The sequence below is a fragment of the Oryctolagus cuniculus genome, chromosome 18, assembly GCF_051225735.1.
Source record: "Oryctolagus cuniculus isolate XC-2025 breed Fujian yellow rabbit chromosome 18, ASM5122573v1, whole genome shotgun sequence".
Taxonomy (NCBI): Eukaryota; Metazoa; Chordata; class Mammalia; order Lagomorpha; family Leporidae; genus Oryctolagus; species Oryctolagus cuniculus.
In genome coordinates, this window is record NC_142884.1 from 19,329,116 (window position 1) to 19,343,486 (window position 14,371).

At 41.0% G+C, this 14,371-nt stretch overlaps 1 protein-coding gene across 7 annotated transcripts in view; it reads right to left on the reverse strand.

Moving 5' to 3' along the window:
* The window catches only part of ZNF568 (zinc finger protein 568), a 97,254-nt gene that overhangs the window by 8,953 nt on the left and 73,930 nt on the right, over positions 1 to 14,371 (reverse strand). For all 7 annotated transcript variants that reach the window (XM_070062277.2, XM_089319255.1, XM_070062278.2 and 4 more), the window contains 2 exons: positions 10,388 to 10,511; positions 9,793 to 9,888 (listed from right to left, as the gene is read on the reverse strand). In XM_070062277.2, coding sequence (XP_069918378.1) covers positions 9,793 to 9,888; positions 10,388 to 10,511 — 220 coding nt within the window. The remainder of the gene's footprint in view (positions 1 to 9,792; positions 9,889 to 10,387; positions 10,512 to 14,371) is intronic.

Here is a 14,371-nt window from a genome sequence, read left to right on the forward strand (position 1 = left end):
GGCCCTGCACCCCATGGGAGACCAGGAGAAGCACCTGGCTCCTGCCATCGGATCAGCGCGGTACACCAGCTGCAACGTGGTGGCCATTGGAGGGTGAACCAACGGCAAAGGAAGACCTTTCTCTCTGTCTCTCTCTCTGTCCACTCTGCCTGTCAAGCCTGTCAAAAAAAAAAAAAAAAAAAAAAAGCCTTGGTTTTAGTCTTGGCTCTGCTTCCAATTATATACAATGCACACCCTGGGAAGTAGCAGATGCACCAAGTAGTTGGGTTCCTGCCACCCACATGGGAGACCCAATTAAGTTCCAGGATCCTGTCTTCTGCCTGGCCCAGTCCCAGTTGCTGTGGACATTGGGGAGTGAACCGGAACACTGAAGATCCTTCTCTTACTTTCAAATAAAAAAAAATTAAAAAATAACTTAGCAGTATTGAGGGAAGTACAAGATGGCTGAATAGGGTACAGCCACACCTTAAGCTGCTCTGGGACATGAAGAGAACAAAGGAAGGACTATGTTTCCAGGGATCTGACTGATGGAAATTTTCAGCAAAGAAGCGGAAAAATACAAAAGAAATCAATGAGAACCCCGTGGGACAGGAGAGAAGACAGACACCGCTGCAACTGGCCATGAGCCTGCATCTTACCACCACAAGGCGGGAAGAAGCTGTGTGCCCTGCGGGCAGTGTTAGCGGAGCGGGAATTCCAGTCACCCACTGACCCTCGGCCTGCAGAGCTGACTGAGGTCACCCGTATCAATGGACAGGTCATCCAGACAGAAAAGCAATAAAGACACATCGGAGCTGAAACACACTCTCTAGTAAATGACACAGGACATTTCAGCCAACAGCTACAGAATGCACATTCTTTTCATAAGCACATGGAACATATTAGGCCACAAATCAAGTCTCAGCAGATTTAAAAAGATGGAAATCACATCATGTTCTTCTCAGACCATAAAGGAATAAAACTAAAAATCAACAAGAACATCAGAACACTTAAAAATACTTGGAAATTAAACATGCTACTAAATGATCAATGGGCCACTGAAGAAATTAAAAAGCAAATCAAAACATTTCTTAAAACAAATGAAAATGAAAACAACCTATTAAAACCTGTGGGATACAGGAAAAGCAGTATTAAGAGGGAAGTTTACAGAATTGAGTGCTTATGTTAAAGGTAAATGTCTCAAAGATCTAATGATGCATCTTGAAGACAGAACAAGAACAAATCAGCAGAAAGCTAGAAATAATAAGGATCAATGCAGAAATAAATGAAATTGAAGCTTAATACAAATGATCAACACAAAAGTTGTTTTTTTTGAGAAGATAAACAAAATAGATAAATCTCTAGCCAGATTAACAGAAAAAGAAAAAACTCAAAATTACAGATGAAAAGGAGACATTACAGGGCCGGTGCCGCGGCTCAATAGGCTAATCCTCCGCCTAGCGGCGCCGGCACACCGGGTTCTAGTCCCGGTCGGGGCACCGGATTCTGTCCCAGTTGCCCCTCTTCCAGGCCAGCTCTCTGCTGTGGCCCGGGAGTGCAGTGGAGGATGGCCCAGGTGCTTGGGCCCTGCACCCCATGGGAGACCAGGAAAAGCACCTGGCTCCTGGCTCCTGCCATCAGATCAGCGCGGTGCGCTGGCCGCAGCACGCCGGCCGCGGCGGCCATTGGAGGGTGGACCAACGGCAAAGGAAGACCTTTCTCTCTGTCTCTCTCTCTCTCTCACTGTCCACTCTGCCTGTCCAAAAAAAAAAAAAAAAAAAAAAAAAAAAGAAAAGGAGACATTACAACTGACACCACTGAAATAACAAAGGACCATAAGAAACTACTATGAAGAACTCTATGCTAATAAACTAGAAAACTTTGAAGAAATAAATTCCTGGATTCATATAACCTACCAAGATTAACTCAAGAAGAAATAGACAACCTAAACAGACCCATAACAAGCAATGAGATTGAAGCAGTAATCAAAAGTCTTCTGCCAAGGAGAAATCCGGGACCTGATTGCTCTACTACTAAATTCTATAAAACATTCAAAGAGGAATACTCTTCATACTATTCCAGAATATTGAACAGGATGGAACTCTGCCAAACTCTTTTTATGAGGCCAGCAAACCAAAACTAAAGAACAACACTACACAAAAAGAAAACTACAGGCATATGTCCTTAATGCACACAGATGGCAAAGATTCTCAACAAAATACTGTCAAATCCAAAACAACATCAAAAATATCATCTATCACGATCAAATGGTTCAACATTCACAAATCAATAAACATCATAAATTACATAGACAGAATTAAGAACAAAAACCATACAGTCATCACAACAGATGCAGCGAAAGCATAAGATTCAACATCACTTCATGATAAAAACTCTCCACAACTTAGGTACAGAAGGAACATTCTTCAAAATTATAAAGGTTATATATGACAAACCAACAGTCAATATCGTACTGAACGGGAAGAGCTGCAAGCATTTCCCCTCAGATCTTGAGCAAGACAAGGCTGTCCACTTTTGCCACTCTTACTCAGTATAGTACTGAAAGTTCTAGCAAGGGTAATTAGGGAAGAGAAAAAAATAAAGGGCATCAAAACTGGAAAAGAAGTCAAATTATCCATGTTTGCAGATATGATGTTGTACATGGAAAAACCTAACCAATTCATCAAAAAGCTGCTGGAATTGATAAACCAGTTTAGTAAAGTTGCAGGTTACAAAATAAATGTTCAAAAAACCAGTAGCTGTGTTGTATATGCTAATGATGAACTCATATAGAAATAAAAAAAGAATCCAATTCACAATAGCCCAAAACATCAAATATTTAGTAATACATTTAACTAAAGAAGTGAAAGATCTCTGCAGTGAAAATTATCAAACACTGATGAAGAAATCTTTAAAGACACAAAAAAGGAAAGATATTCCTTACTCATAGATCAGAAGAATCAATATCATTAAAATGTCTATACTAAAGCAACCTACATGTAATCCCCATCAAAATACCAATTAAATCTTTACAGACCTAGAAAAAACAATCTTAAAATTCATATGGAATAAAAGACCCAGAATAGCCGAAGATATCCTGAACCAGAAAAATTAAGTGGAGGCACCACAATATTCAAAGCATACTGCAAAGCTATACTAATTAAAACAGTATGTTACTATCATAAAAATCAATACATAGATCAGTGGAACAGAATAGAGCCCAAAAATTAATCCACATACATACAGCCAACTGATTTTTGACTAAAGTGCTCAGACTATGCAGTGGAATAAGGATAGTCTCTCTAACAAATGGTGCTAGCAAAACTGGATGTATAAATGTAGAAGAATGAAATCAAATCAAGATGGATCAAAGACCTAAATTGAAGACCTGAGACTGTGAAGTTGTTGGAAGAAAACAGAGGAAGCACTCCAAGATGCCGGTGTAGGGAACAATTTCTTGCACAAGACCCCCAAAGCACAGGCAACAAGAGCAAAACTAAATAAATGGCACTATATCAAACTTCAGAAGCTTTTGCACAGCAGAGGATATGATCAGTAATGAAAAGACATCCACTAGAATGGGAAAAATATACGCAAGCCACCTATCTGACAAAGGATTAATATCCCAAATATATCAGCAATTCAAAAAAAAAAAAAAGCCAACCAATCCAATTGAGAAATGGGCAAAGGACTTCAATAGACAGCTCTCAAAAGAAATACAGGCCAGCACCGCGGCTCACTAGGCTAATCCTCCGCCTAGCGGCGACAGCACACCGGGTTCTAGTCCCGGTCGGGGCGCCGGATTCTGTCCCAGTTGCCCCTCTTCCAGGCCAGCTCTCTGCTGTGGCCAGGGAGTGCAGTGGAGGATGGCCCAGGTGCTTGGGCCCTAAACCCCATGGGAGACCAGGAGAAGCACTTGGCTCCTGCCATCGGATCAGCGCGGTGCGCGGCGGCCATTGGAGGGTGAACCAACGGCAATGGAAGACCTTTCTCTCTGTCTCTCTCTCTCACTGTCCACTCTGCCTATCAAAAAAAAAAAAAAAAAAACAAAAACAAACAAACAAACAAAAAAAAACAAATGGCCAACAAATACATGAAAAAATGCTTAATATCCCTACCCACCAGGGAAATGCAAATCAAAACCACAATGTGGTATCACATCAGTCCTGTCAGAATGGCTAAAATCCAAAACACAGTAACAAACGCTGGCAAGGATGTAGACAAAGGGGAACACTTATACACTGTTACAGGGAATGTAAATTAGTGCAGCAAATGTGGAAAACAGTGTGGAGATTTCTTAGAAAACTAGAAATAGACTTGCCATATGATCTAGCAATACCCAAAAGACCTGAAAACAATGTATCAACAAGATACCTGCAGCACTATGTTGACAGTAGCACTGTTCAGAATAGCCCAAATTTGTAATCAACAAAGGTGTCCATCCTCAGATGAATGGCTAAAGAAAATCTGGTGTCTATGATACACACACACACACACACACACACACACACACACACTAGGACATTATTCAGCTATAAAAAAGAATGAAATTCTGTCATTTGCAGCAAAATGGATGCCACTGGAGGACATAATGTTGAGTGAAATAAGCTGGACCCAGAAAGAAAAATACTGCATGTTCTCCCTTATATGTGGGAGTTCAAATTGAAAAAGAAAGAAATGTCTGTGTGGATCAGTACTGCTGCAAATACAGTTTTGTAAAACTTTGTTCTATACCTTTGTGAAGCCAATGGTTAAGAATATTTTACTACTATAGTTTTAATGATCTGTGATTATGTTAAAACTGAATGCATATGGGTGAAATGGTCATTTTTCCATTCAGTTATTGTTTATAGTCTTTGTCTATATTCTCACTAAACTAGGGCTTTTGCTTTTTACTTTTTAAACTTATTCAGTGAAATATTAAGCCTTTTTACTCTAATGTAAAATTAAAATGTTATCTCAAAAGCTGAAAAAAAGGAGAAGGAAAGGGGGAGGGGAGAAAGAAATATCATGTTCTTAGGACTGAATCTACAAAGCACACTGACTCTGCTAAGAATTAAAAATTTCAAAAATAATTTAACAAATAAAATAACTGAATGGTGATCCAAAGACAACTCTAAATTTGAAAGAAAAGACCAGAGATTTTCTTCAGAACAGGAAATGTGGTGCACTCATTCACCCCCGGAAAAAAACTGAAAATACTGGGTAAACAACTAAAATAAGCCACATCAGAATTCTGGGATGTAACCAAAGCCACAAACCGAAATCTGCCTTTCCAGAGAAACTACTGAACTTTAGTGAGACACACAAGATCTGTGACATTCATTCCCCCTCCCCCTTCTAGTTCATTCACGTAGTTGCCAAAAGCTGGCCAGCTGCCTGATAGCCAGGGGAGTATTCTGACCTCTTTTGCAGTTCAGGGCCCCCACCACCCAGTGTTTTCTCCCAACTTGCAGATTCCAGGACAATGTCTCCACAGGACACTGTTGCTGTCTGACTGACTCGGGCTCACCTGGGGGAGGTGGCAGTGCGAGACGGCAGGGAAAGCCCACTCCAGAGCAGTGCTGGAAACAACAGCCAGCTCCGGCCAGCACTGCAGCTGCAGGACGCCGACTTCAGTGGGGACAAATAGCACCAGTCAGGACTTTACAAGAAAATGGTAAGATCCAAACAACCAGAGGAAAAGCTTTAAAAAATTCTACCATGCGCATGGGAACAGAAAAGGCAGCACAGGTGCAGTGTTGTCTGCTTGTCCAGGAAAGATCTTGGAAAGAAATCTCAGTTTTTCATGACTGCTCAATTTTGAGGCTTTGCACAAACAAGAAGTACAAGATAAGGCTAACTTCTCACAGATTTCCTTGGCAAGGGTAGGAGAATACTAGGCATTCAAGGAAATAGGCTCCTTGCCTTGTTCAGCTGTACAGCCTGTCCATTTTCCTAAGCTCTCGGCCCCTGCCTCCATCTTCAAAGCTACAACACTGCATCTCTGTGTGTATTTCTTCTATAGTTACATCTCTAATACTTTTAGGACTCTTATGATTACATTACATTGGATAATCTAAAATACTGTCCCTAGTTTAGGGTCAGCCAATTTTCAAACTTAATTCTCCTTTGTTCTGTTATATTAAAATAGTCAAAGGTTTCAGAGATTAGGATATAGATGATTTTGGAAGGGATCATTATTCTGCCTACTAATAAAGTAACTAAAATAGTACTCTAGAACATAAATATCTATTTGACATAAAAGATGGAAGGAATCAAAGATTTGAGGAATAAAACAAAAATAAAACATGTAGAAATTAAACACTACAATGTCAGATGTAAATCCTACCAGTAATCATATTAAGTATAAATATATTAAATACTGCAAACAAATGGCTGAGATTGGCAGAATGGATTAAAAAAACATGATCCAAGTATGAGTATATGCTGATTATTATAGAAATATCTTAGATTCAGGACACAAACAGGTTGAAATAAAAGAGTGGAAAAAGATGCCATATAAACGGTAACCAAAAGTGATTTGGAAGAGCATTACTTGTATCAGACAAAATAAACTTTAAGGCAAACTGTAACTAGAGACAAAAAGGGACATTTTGTAATGAAAGCAGGGTATAATCATGGTCAGGAAACAATGTAACAGTTTTACGGGTATATGTACTGCATAACAGAGCCCCAAGATAGATGAGGCAAGAACTGGAGAAACAGACAATTCTGTAAATCACACTTCAGGATTCTATTTGCAATAATGGAGATCAAGCAGGCAGATGTTCAACAAGAAAACAGACTTGTACAACGCTATAAAGCAACTAAATTTCAAATAGAACATTCTATCTAAAAAAGAATACACATTCTTCTTAAGCATATATAAAATGTCCTCAAGGTTAGACCACATAGTAGAGGCTGTAAAAAAGGGCGTAATAAATTGAAGGGGACTGAAATGCAAAGTATGTTCTAAACCTACAATGGAGAAAGAAATTTGGGAAATTCACTAATGTGTGAAAATTAAATAACATATTCCTAGATAACTAATGGATCAAAGAAGAGATTGCAAGGGAAGCTAGAAAATATTCTGAGATAAAGGAAAAAGGAAAGAACATACCAAAAAGTACGCAATGCAGTGAAAGCAAGGCTTAAAGGGAAATCAACTATATTAACACAAAGACCTCAAGCTAATAATCCAACTATAAACCTTCAAGAATCAGATAATAAAGAGCATATTTAACTCAGAGCTGCTAGAAGGAGGAAACAGGGATCATAGCAGAGATGAAAAACAGAGAACAGAAGGCAGAAGAAAGTGAGATCAAAAGTCAGTTGAAAATACCAATAAAATTGACAAACTTTTTAGCTAGACTAAATAACGAAAAAGGAGAAAAGACTCAAAATATTACATTCACGTCAGAAATTGAAGAAGAGGTATCTCTGCTGATCTTACAGAAATAAAAAGGCTCATAAGTAACTGCTGTGAATAACTGTATGCCACCAAATTAGGTAACTAAGACAAAACTGACAAATTCCTAAAAATGACCAGAACTGATTCAAAAGGAAGCAATATCTGAATAGATCTATAACAATTACTAAGACTGAATTAGTAGTTAAATCTTCACACAAAGAAAAGCCCTGGACCCAATGGCCTCATGCCGAATTCTACCAAGCATTTAAAGAAAAGTTAATACCAATTCTTCAAAAATATTTCCAAGAGGCTTACGTTGTGGCCCTGCCTGCAATGCGGGCATTCCATGTGAGCACTGCATCTGAGTCCATGTTCAGATCCTGACTGCTCCACTTATAATCCAGTTCATTGCTAATGTGCCTAGAAAAGCAGTGGAGAACAGCCCATGTACTTGGGTCCCTGCACCCATGTGGGATGCATGGAATTTCAGACTTTTGGCTTCAGCCTGGCCCAGTCCCAGCCATTGTGGTCATTTAGAGAAGTGAACCTGTGGATGGAAGATCGATCTCCCTCTGTCACTCTCTCTAACGTTGCCTTTCAAATAAACAAATCTTTAAAAAAAAAAAAAAAAAAAAAAAACTTCCAAGAGACAAATGAGGAAGGAATATTTCTCAACATTAATTCTAAGGTGGATTTTACCTTTATATCAAGATCTGACAAAGCAAGGAAAATTACAGACCAATTTCATTAATGAATACAGATGTAGAAATCTTCAACAAATAAAACCAAACTGAATCCAGAAACAGAGAAAGGATTATATACCACAACCTGATGGAATTTATCCCAGAAATGCCACGAGTAGTTTAACAGCCAAACGTTTATGAATGTAATATACACATACTAATAGAACAAAGGAAGGGCTGGTGTTTGATGCTGGCATCCTATATTAGAGTGCCAATTCAAGTCCTGGTTGCCTCTTCTTTTACTCCAGTTCCTGCTAAGGTGCTTAGGAGGGTGGTGGAAGATGGTCCAAGCCCCTGCCACCCGTGGGAGACCTGGACGGAGATACTGGTTCCTGGCTTCAGCTTGACCCAAACTTGGCTATGTCACCATTTGGGGAGTAAACCAGTGGATGAAATCTATCCCTTTTTTGTCTTTCCCTCTCCCTCTTTGTCATGCTGCCTATCAAATCAATCAACCAACCAATAAATAAATATTTTAAAATAGAAAAAAAAAAGGATATAAATCACAGGATATTTTAATTGATGCAGAGAAACAATTGACAAAATTATTCTACCCTCCCCCTTTTTGAGATTTACTTACTTATTTGAAAGTCAGAAACACACACAGAGAGAAGGGGAGAGATAGAGATAAGGGATCTCCCATCCACTGGTTCGCTCCCCAAATGGCCACAACGGTCAGGGCTGGGCCAGGCTAAAGCCAGGAGCCAGGAGCCTCTTCTGGGTTTCCCATATGGGTACAGGGGACCAAGTACTTGGGCCATCTTCCACTGTTTTCCGAGGTGCACTAGCAGGGAGCTGGATCAGAAGTGGAGCAGCCAGGACTCAAACCAGCACCCATATGGGATGCCAACACTGCAGGCTGAGGCTTAACCTTCAATGCCACAGTGCTGGCCCCTAAAAACCCTTTCTTGATAAAAATACTCAACAAACTAAGAAAAGAAGGAACATATAAACAAACATTCATAGCAGCAACATTCATAATGGCTTAAAAGTAGAAATAACCTTAACGTCTACCAACTGATGAACGGATAAACAAAATGGGGTATTATCCACAGCATGGAATATTATTGGGCAGCATAGTGTAATGAAGTACTGGTACATATTACAATATGGATGAACCTTGAAACCATTTTGCTGAATGAAGAGAAGCCAGTCACAAATACTAATGTGAACTGCCTGAATAGCACAGCTACGCAGACTGTAAGTAGTTTGGTGGTTGTTCAGTGTTGGGTGTGGGGAATAACTGTTAAAGGGCATACCCTTTCCTTTTGAGGTGATGAAAACATTCTTCAATATGATTGCTGTAACAGTTGTAAAACTATAAATGGGTGAATTTTATAAATATGTGGTTATACATCTCAATAAAATAATAAATAATAAATAAAAGCTGTATTAAAAAAAAAGGCAGGATAAAACTGGACCCAAAAGCAGCTAAAATGGCTGTCATAGGGGAAGGAGGGCACTTCCTCTCTGAAATGAGGAGGAAATAGGATAGTAAGGTAGTAAGAAAGTTGCAAATGGAATAAAAATTTGGAGGCTTATGCTAAAACATCCTTACCTTCTCCAGATCTTAGGCCATTCTGGGAAGCTCTACCACCAATATCTCAGAATTAATGCCTTCTCAGAAGCTGGAAACTAGCTGTCATGGCCTCCCCAACACAATTCTTTACCACTCACCTGGACGCCATTCTTTTGTATCTTTCCTCTGAACCATCCAGGGCTCTTTCCCCTGCTCCAGTAAAGAGATCACACTTGGTTTAGCGTCATAAAATCCTGCTCAAGGGAAAAAAGGAACAAGGCTATATTGTAGAATTAAAGTCAGTTCCTGATTTTCAAGAAAGGGAAGGAAGCAGGTTAAGGAAGAAGCAAGAAGAAGGACTTGTAAGACGAGGGTGCCCGATGGAGTAGCCCATTCCCAACTACACAAGGGACAAACCAATTTTTTTGTGAGCAAGAATTATTAGTTCAGCTAGGGGTAGGGAAACTTTTTTACACCAGTGGCCACTTGGATATGTATAACATCATTTGCAGACTGTACAAAATGATCAGATTAAAAATCAGCCTGCTACAGATCCATAAATTTCAAGTACTGCCTATGGTTCCCTTGGTAAGGCCAGACCAAATGATTTAGTGTGCCTTACATGGCCCACGGACTGGATGTTTCCCACCCTTGTCTAGGTACTTGAAAAGTATTCATGAAAAACTTACAACAAAGAACATAAAAATTCCAGAAGGCCAATTCTGTACTGGGGGAGAGGAGGGATAAACTTACCCACGAAAATCAAGTTGCTATAATTCTCCAACATTACATCTCGGTACAAATCCTTCTGAGCACAGTGCAAGCGTTCCCACTCCTTTTGAGAGAAGTATATGGCTACATCTTTGAAGTTCAATTCCTGAAACCATAAAATAAATACATTATTTGTGAAACTAATGGACAAAATCTTTAAGATAGTATAAAACAAACCAGAGAAAGCAACTCAATAGGGAAGCTCTACTGGGAAAACAGGCTGTGCTAGGTCCTTCATCATGGATGGATCAGTGTGGAAATAAGGATAATCAGAGTCAAGTCACCACATGATTGTTGAGCATATAAACTTCTAGAGATTTCACCCCTCAGAACTCCCATTATTCACCCAGATCTGGGAATAAACACAGCCCAGGTAAGTTGTCTTTCCCTCTTAAATAGAAGAGTACATGCAAGAATACAGCACACCACTGGTTAAACACATACTTCTCATTGCCTCCTCCCCATCCTCCCATTTGAGAAATTAAAAAAAAAATCATTCCAAGGTACTGTACAAAATCTATCTCTGAAAATAGGATTTGCATATAATCTATGTAACAATAATTTATTAAAAACTCAGGTTCAAGAACAAAACAAAAACAAACCTGCAGGTGAATTCAATGAAACCTCAATCCCAAGTATGTAAAAACATTAAATCCTAATCACTTTTTCGTGTCACCACAAATTCTTTTTTTTGTGTGAAAGATTTATTTATTTATTTGAAAGTCAGAGTTACACAGAGAGAGGAGAGGCAGAGAGAGAGACAGAGGTCTTTCATCTGCTGGTTAATTCCCCAATTGGCTGCAATGCCTGGAGCTGTACCAATCCAAAGCCAGGAGCCAGGAGTTTCTTCCAGGTCTCCCATGCGGTGGTGCAGTGGTCCAAGGACTTGGGCCATCTGATACTACTTTCCCAGGCCATGGAAGAGAGCTGGATTAGAAGTGGAGCAGCAAGGACTCGAACCGGCACCCATATGGGATGCTGGCACTGCAGGCGGCAGCTTTACCCGCTACACCATAGCACCAACCCCCACATTTTTTTTTTAATATTTATTTATTTACTTGAAAGTCAGAGTTACAGAGAGAGGAGAGGCAGAGAGAGAAGTCTTCCATCCACTGGGTCACTTCCCAATTGGCCACAACGGCCAGAGCTGCACTGATCCAAAGCTGGGAGTCAGGAGCTTCTTCTGAGTCTCCCATGCGGGTACCGCTTTCCCAGGCCACAGCAAAGTGCTGGATTGGAAGTGGAGTAGCTGGGTCTCGAACCAGCGCCCATATGGGATGCTGGCGCTTCAGGCCAGGCTGTTAACCTGCTGTGCCACAGCACTGGTCCCACAAATTCTTAAATAGATATCATTTTACAGGTTGCATGACCCCTCACTGTTGTTTATGTATTCAATATTCTTATTTTGGGCATTATGTTGGAGAGTTTACTAAGGTCTTTTCAATAATGAGTCATTTCTAAAAAATTTATACAACTAGCTAAGTTGTTCCTGCTCTGATAAATCGTCCCTAACTATACTCTCCTTGTTCCTGAGCTGCTGGAACTGACAGAAAGATGCAAATTTACAATGATGTGACCCACGGTGAGTATACACTACACAAGTTCTAAATGGACCCATTTATAGGTAACCATCTGACGCAGACTTCTTGGAAATATCCTGTAACTATATACACCCAATCTATGATATTCCTATCACATCTGCGGGCCCAAAATCCTCACAGAGGTAGAGGTACTGGCAGATACTGAGACAGCAATAAAACAATCTAATCATGACTCCCTTCCTGGCTTGTGACGTGTGATTCCAATGAACCATGCACTTGCATGTCATCAAATCACAGTTCTAAGGAGGTAGGTAATTTCTAGCAAGGTTTGGTGTTTGCACACCACCAACAGTCTAGAAGGAAGGGTGCATCTTAGATAAAGAAATGTTAAGTGGTTTGCTGATGAACACCTAAATATTTGTTGAACACAGGGAAAACTAAGGGACAGCAGCCTTGACAACATCACTATTGCAATGGGGGGAACTGGAGAACAAGTTCCTGCAGGGGTGTAGAAAGGAAGGGAGTTCCAGAGGAAAGAAATCTGTTCAAAGTCTTCTAAAACAAGGTACATCCAGTTAGGGAGATGAGAAATATTAGCTCATACAGACTATGGATTTTAGGATTGCAAGTTATACCCTGGGTTTGTTCTGGAAAAACACAGGGCCTGAGAAAGAGGAAGAAAACGCAGCCTCAAGCCACCTGAATGACCTCAGAGTCCCCAAAGGGCTGAGACTGAGGTCGCTCCCCCATCAGCTCTTCCTTTGGCAACCCCTCCCCCACACGATCTCTTTCTGCAGCATAAGGGATGAAGAAGAGACAACTTCTGCACTGTCAAAGCTGATCTGAGTCCAGGGGAACCTGCTGTGGCCTGCCGAGGGCAGACCCTTTATTCACAACCTGGGAGACACTGAGCCCCCAGCCTTTGGAGGAATCCCAGACATCTAACAGAGCTTTGAGGCCCAGGAGCACATGACTATCAGGCCCAGCTCTGGAAAGGCTTCTGTAACGAAGACTTCTAGACTCACAGGACAATCTCTGGTTTTGTTCCCAAAACAGGGCCCCTCAGAACTGACAGTGAAATCTCATTCCACAAAGACCCACTAAGAATCACCTATACTGAGCAGCAAACACCGCAGGGTCGGTGGGTCTCAGCAGCCTCAGAAGGGTTCATCTACCTGATGTACCCTGCCGCAATGGCTGTATGTGAAAGCTGCTCCCAGAATCCTCATGGCCAATGTGCCCTGATTCCTAAGCGAGATCACCCACAGCTTTCCCTCCTGTGGCAACCCCCAGCCTTTCTGCTGACAGAGCTGCGCTCACTGCACCTCAGCCACAATTATTGTGCTTTAGCCACTTTAAGTTCCGGGTACCTTATACCTGTATGTATTAATCCTCAGGAGAACTCCACGAATCATAATTCAAAGGAAGCTTTAGTCTGGAGAAGGGAAGTCATTTGCTCAAATGCGCCGTTAGCAGCGTCACTGCTGGGGTTTGAATCCACATTTCTCCAAATCCACAGCTGGTTGCCTTCTACTTCTGCTCTGGCAGATGCAGCCAGGGATTTCCTGATTTTCTGAAAGAACCCTCGGCTAGACCCTGCAATTAGGGGGCAGAAACAGCCCAGTCTGCTCTGTTTGTCACCGCAGAGCACAGCATTCCATGAGGTGAAATCAGAGGCAGAAGGGAATGGGAGGAGAGAAACAGATGTGCCAATAAAATTCCTTTACCAAAAAATATCAATCGGTGTTGTGCATGCCTCTGACACAGTGCCTGCCCTTGAAAAGTTCACACTGAAGAGAAGAATAAAACACATACCAAAAGTAGAGTAGAGACAATCACAGGACCTCAGATCTGGTGGATGGTCAACATCACCAACTTATTAGCTGAGACTCAATGGACTGAGGGCAAGCATGTGGTGCAGCAGCGAAGTTGCCACCTGGGAGCCCACGTCCCACATTGCAGGGCCTGGTTCAAGTCCCAGCTACTCTGCCATTGATCCAGCGTCCTGCTCATGTGCATCCAGGGAGGCAGCAAATGAGCTCACGTTCCTGCTACCCATCTGGGAGACCTGGATGCAGTTCTGGGCTCCTTGCTTTTGCCTGGCCTAGCCCTGCACTTGGAAAACAAGTGGATAAAAGATCTCTTTGTCTTTCTGACTTTTACATAAAGTAAAAATAAACACATTCTTTTTTACAAAGGAAGTTAATGGAGGGACTATTTAAAGAATTCTGGAATGCAATGTGAAGTTAATAAAGGAGGAAAGTAATCTTCAGAGATTAAAACTAAGTCAAAATGGAAACTGAGAAAGGCATACTGAGTCAGGGAGGCTTATTTGGCCCCTGGAATCTCTGCTGTGGCCAGAACACCATGATCTTTGCCACTCATGAAATTGTGCATTAGAGGGAAAGGAGACTAAGCTTATAGC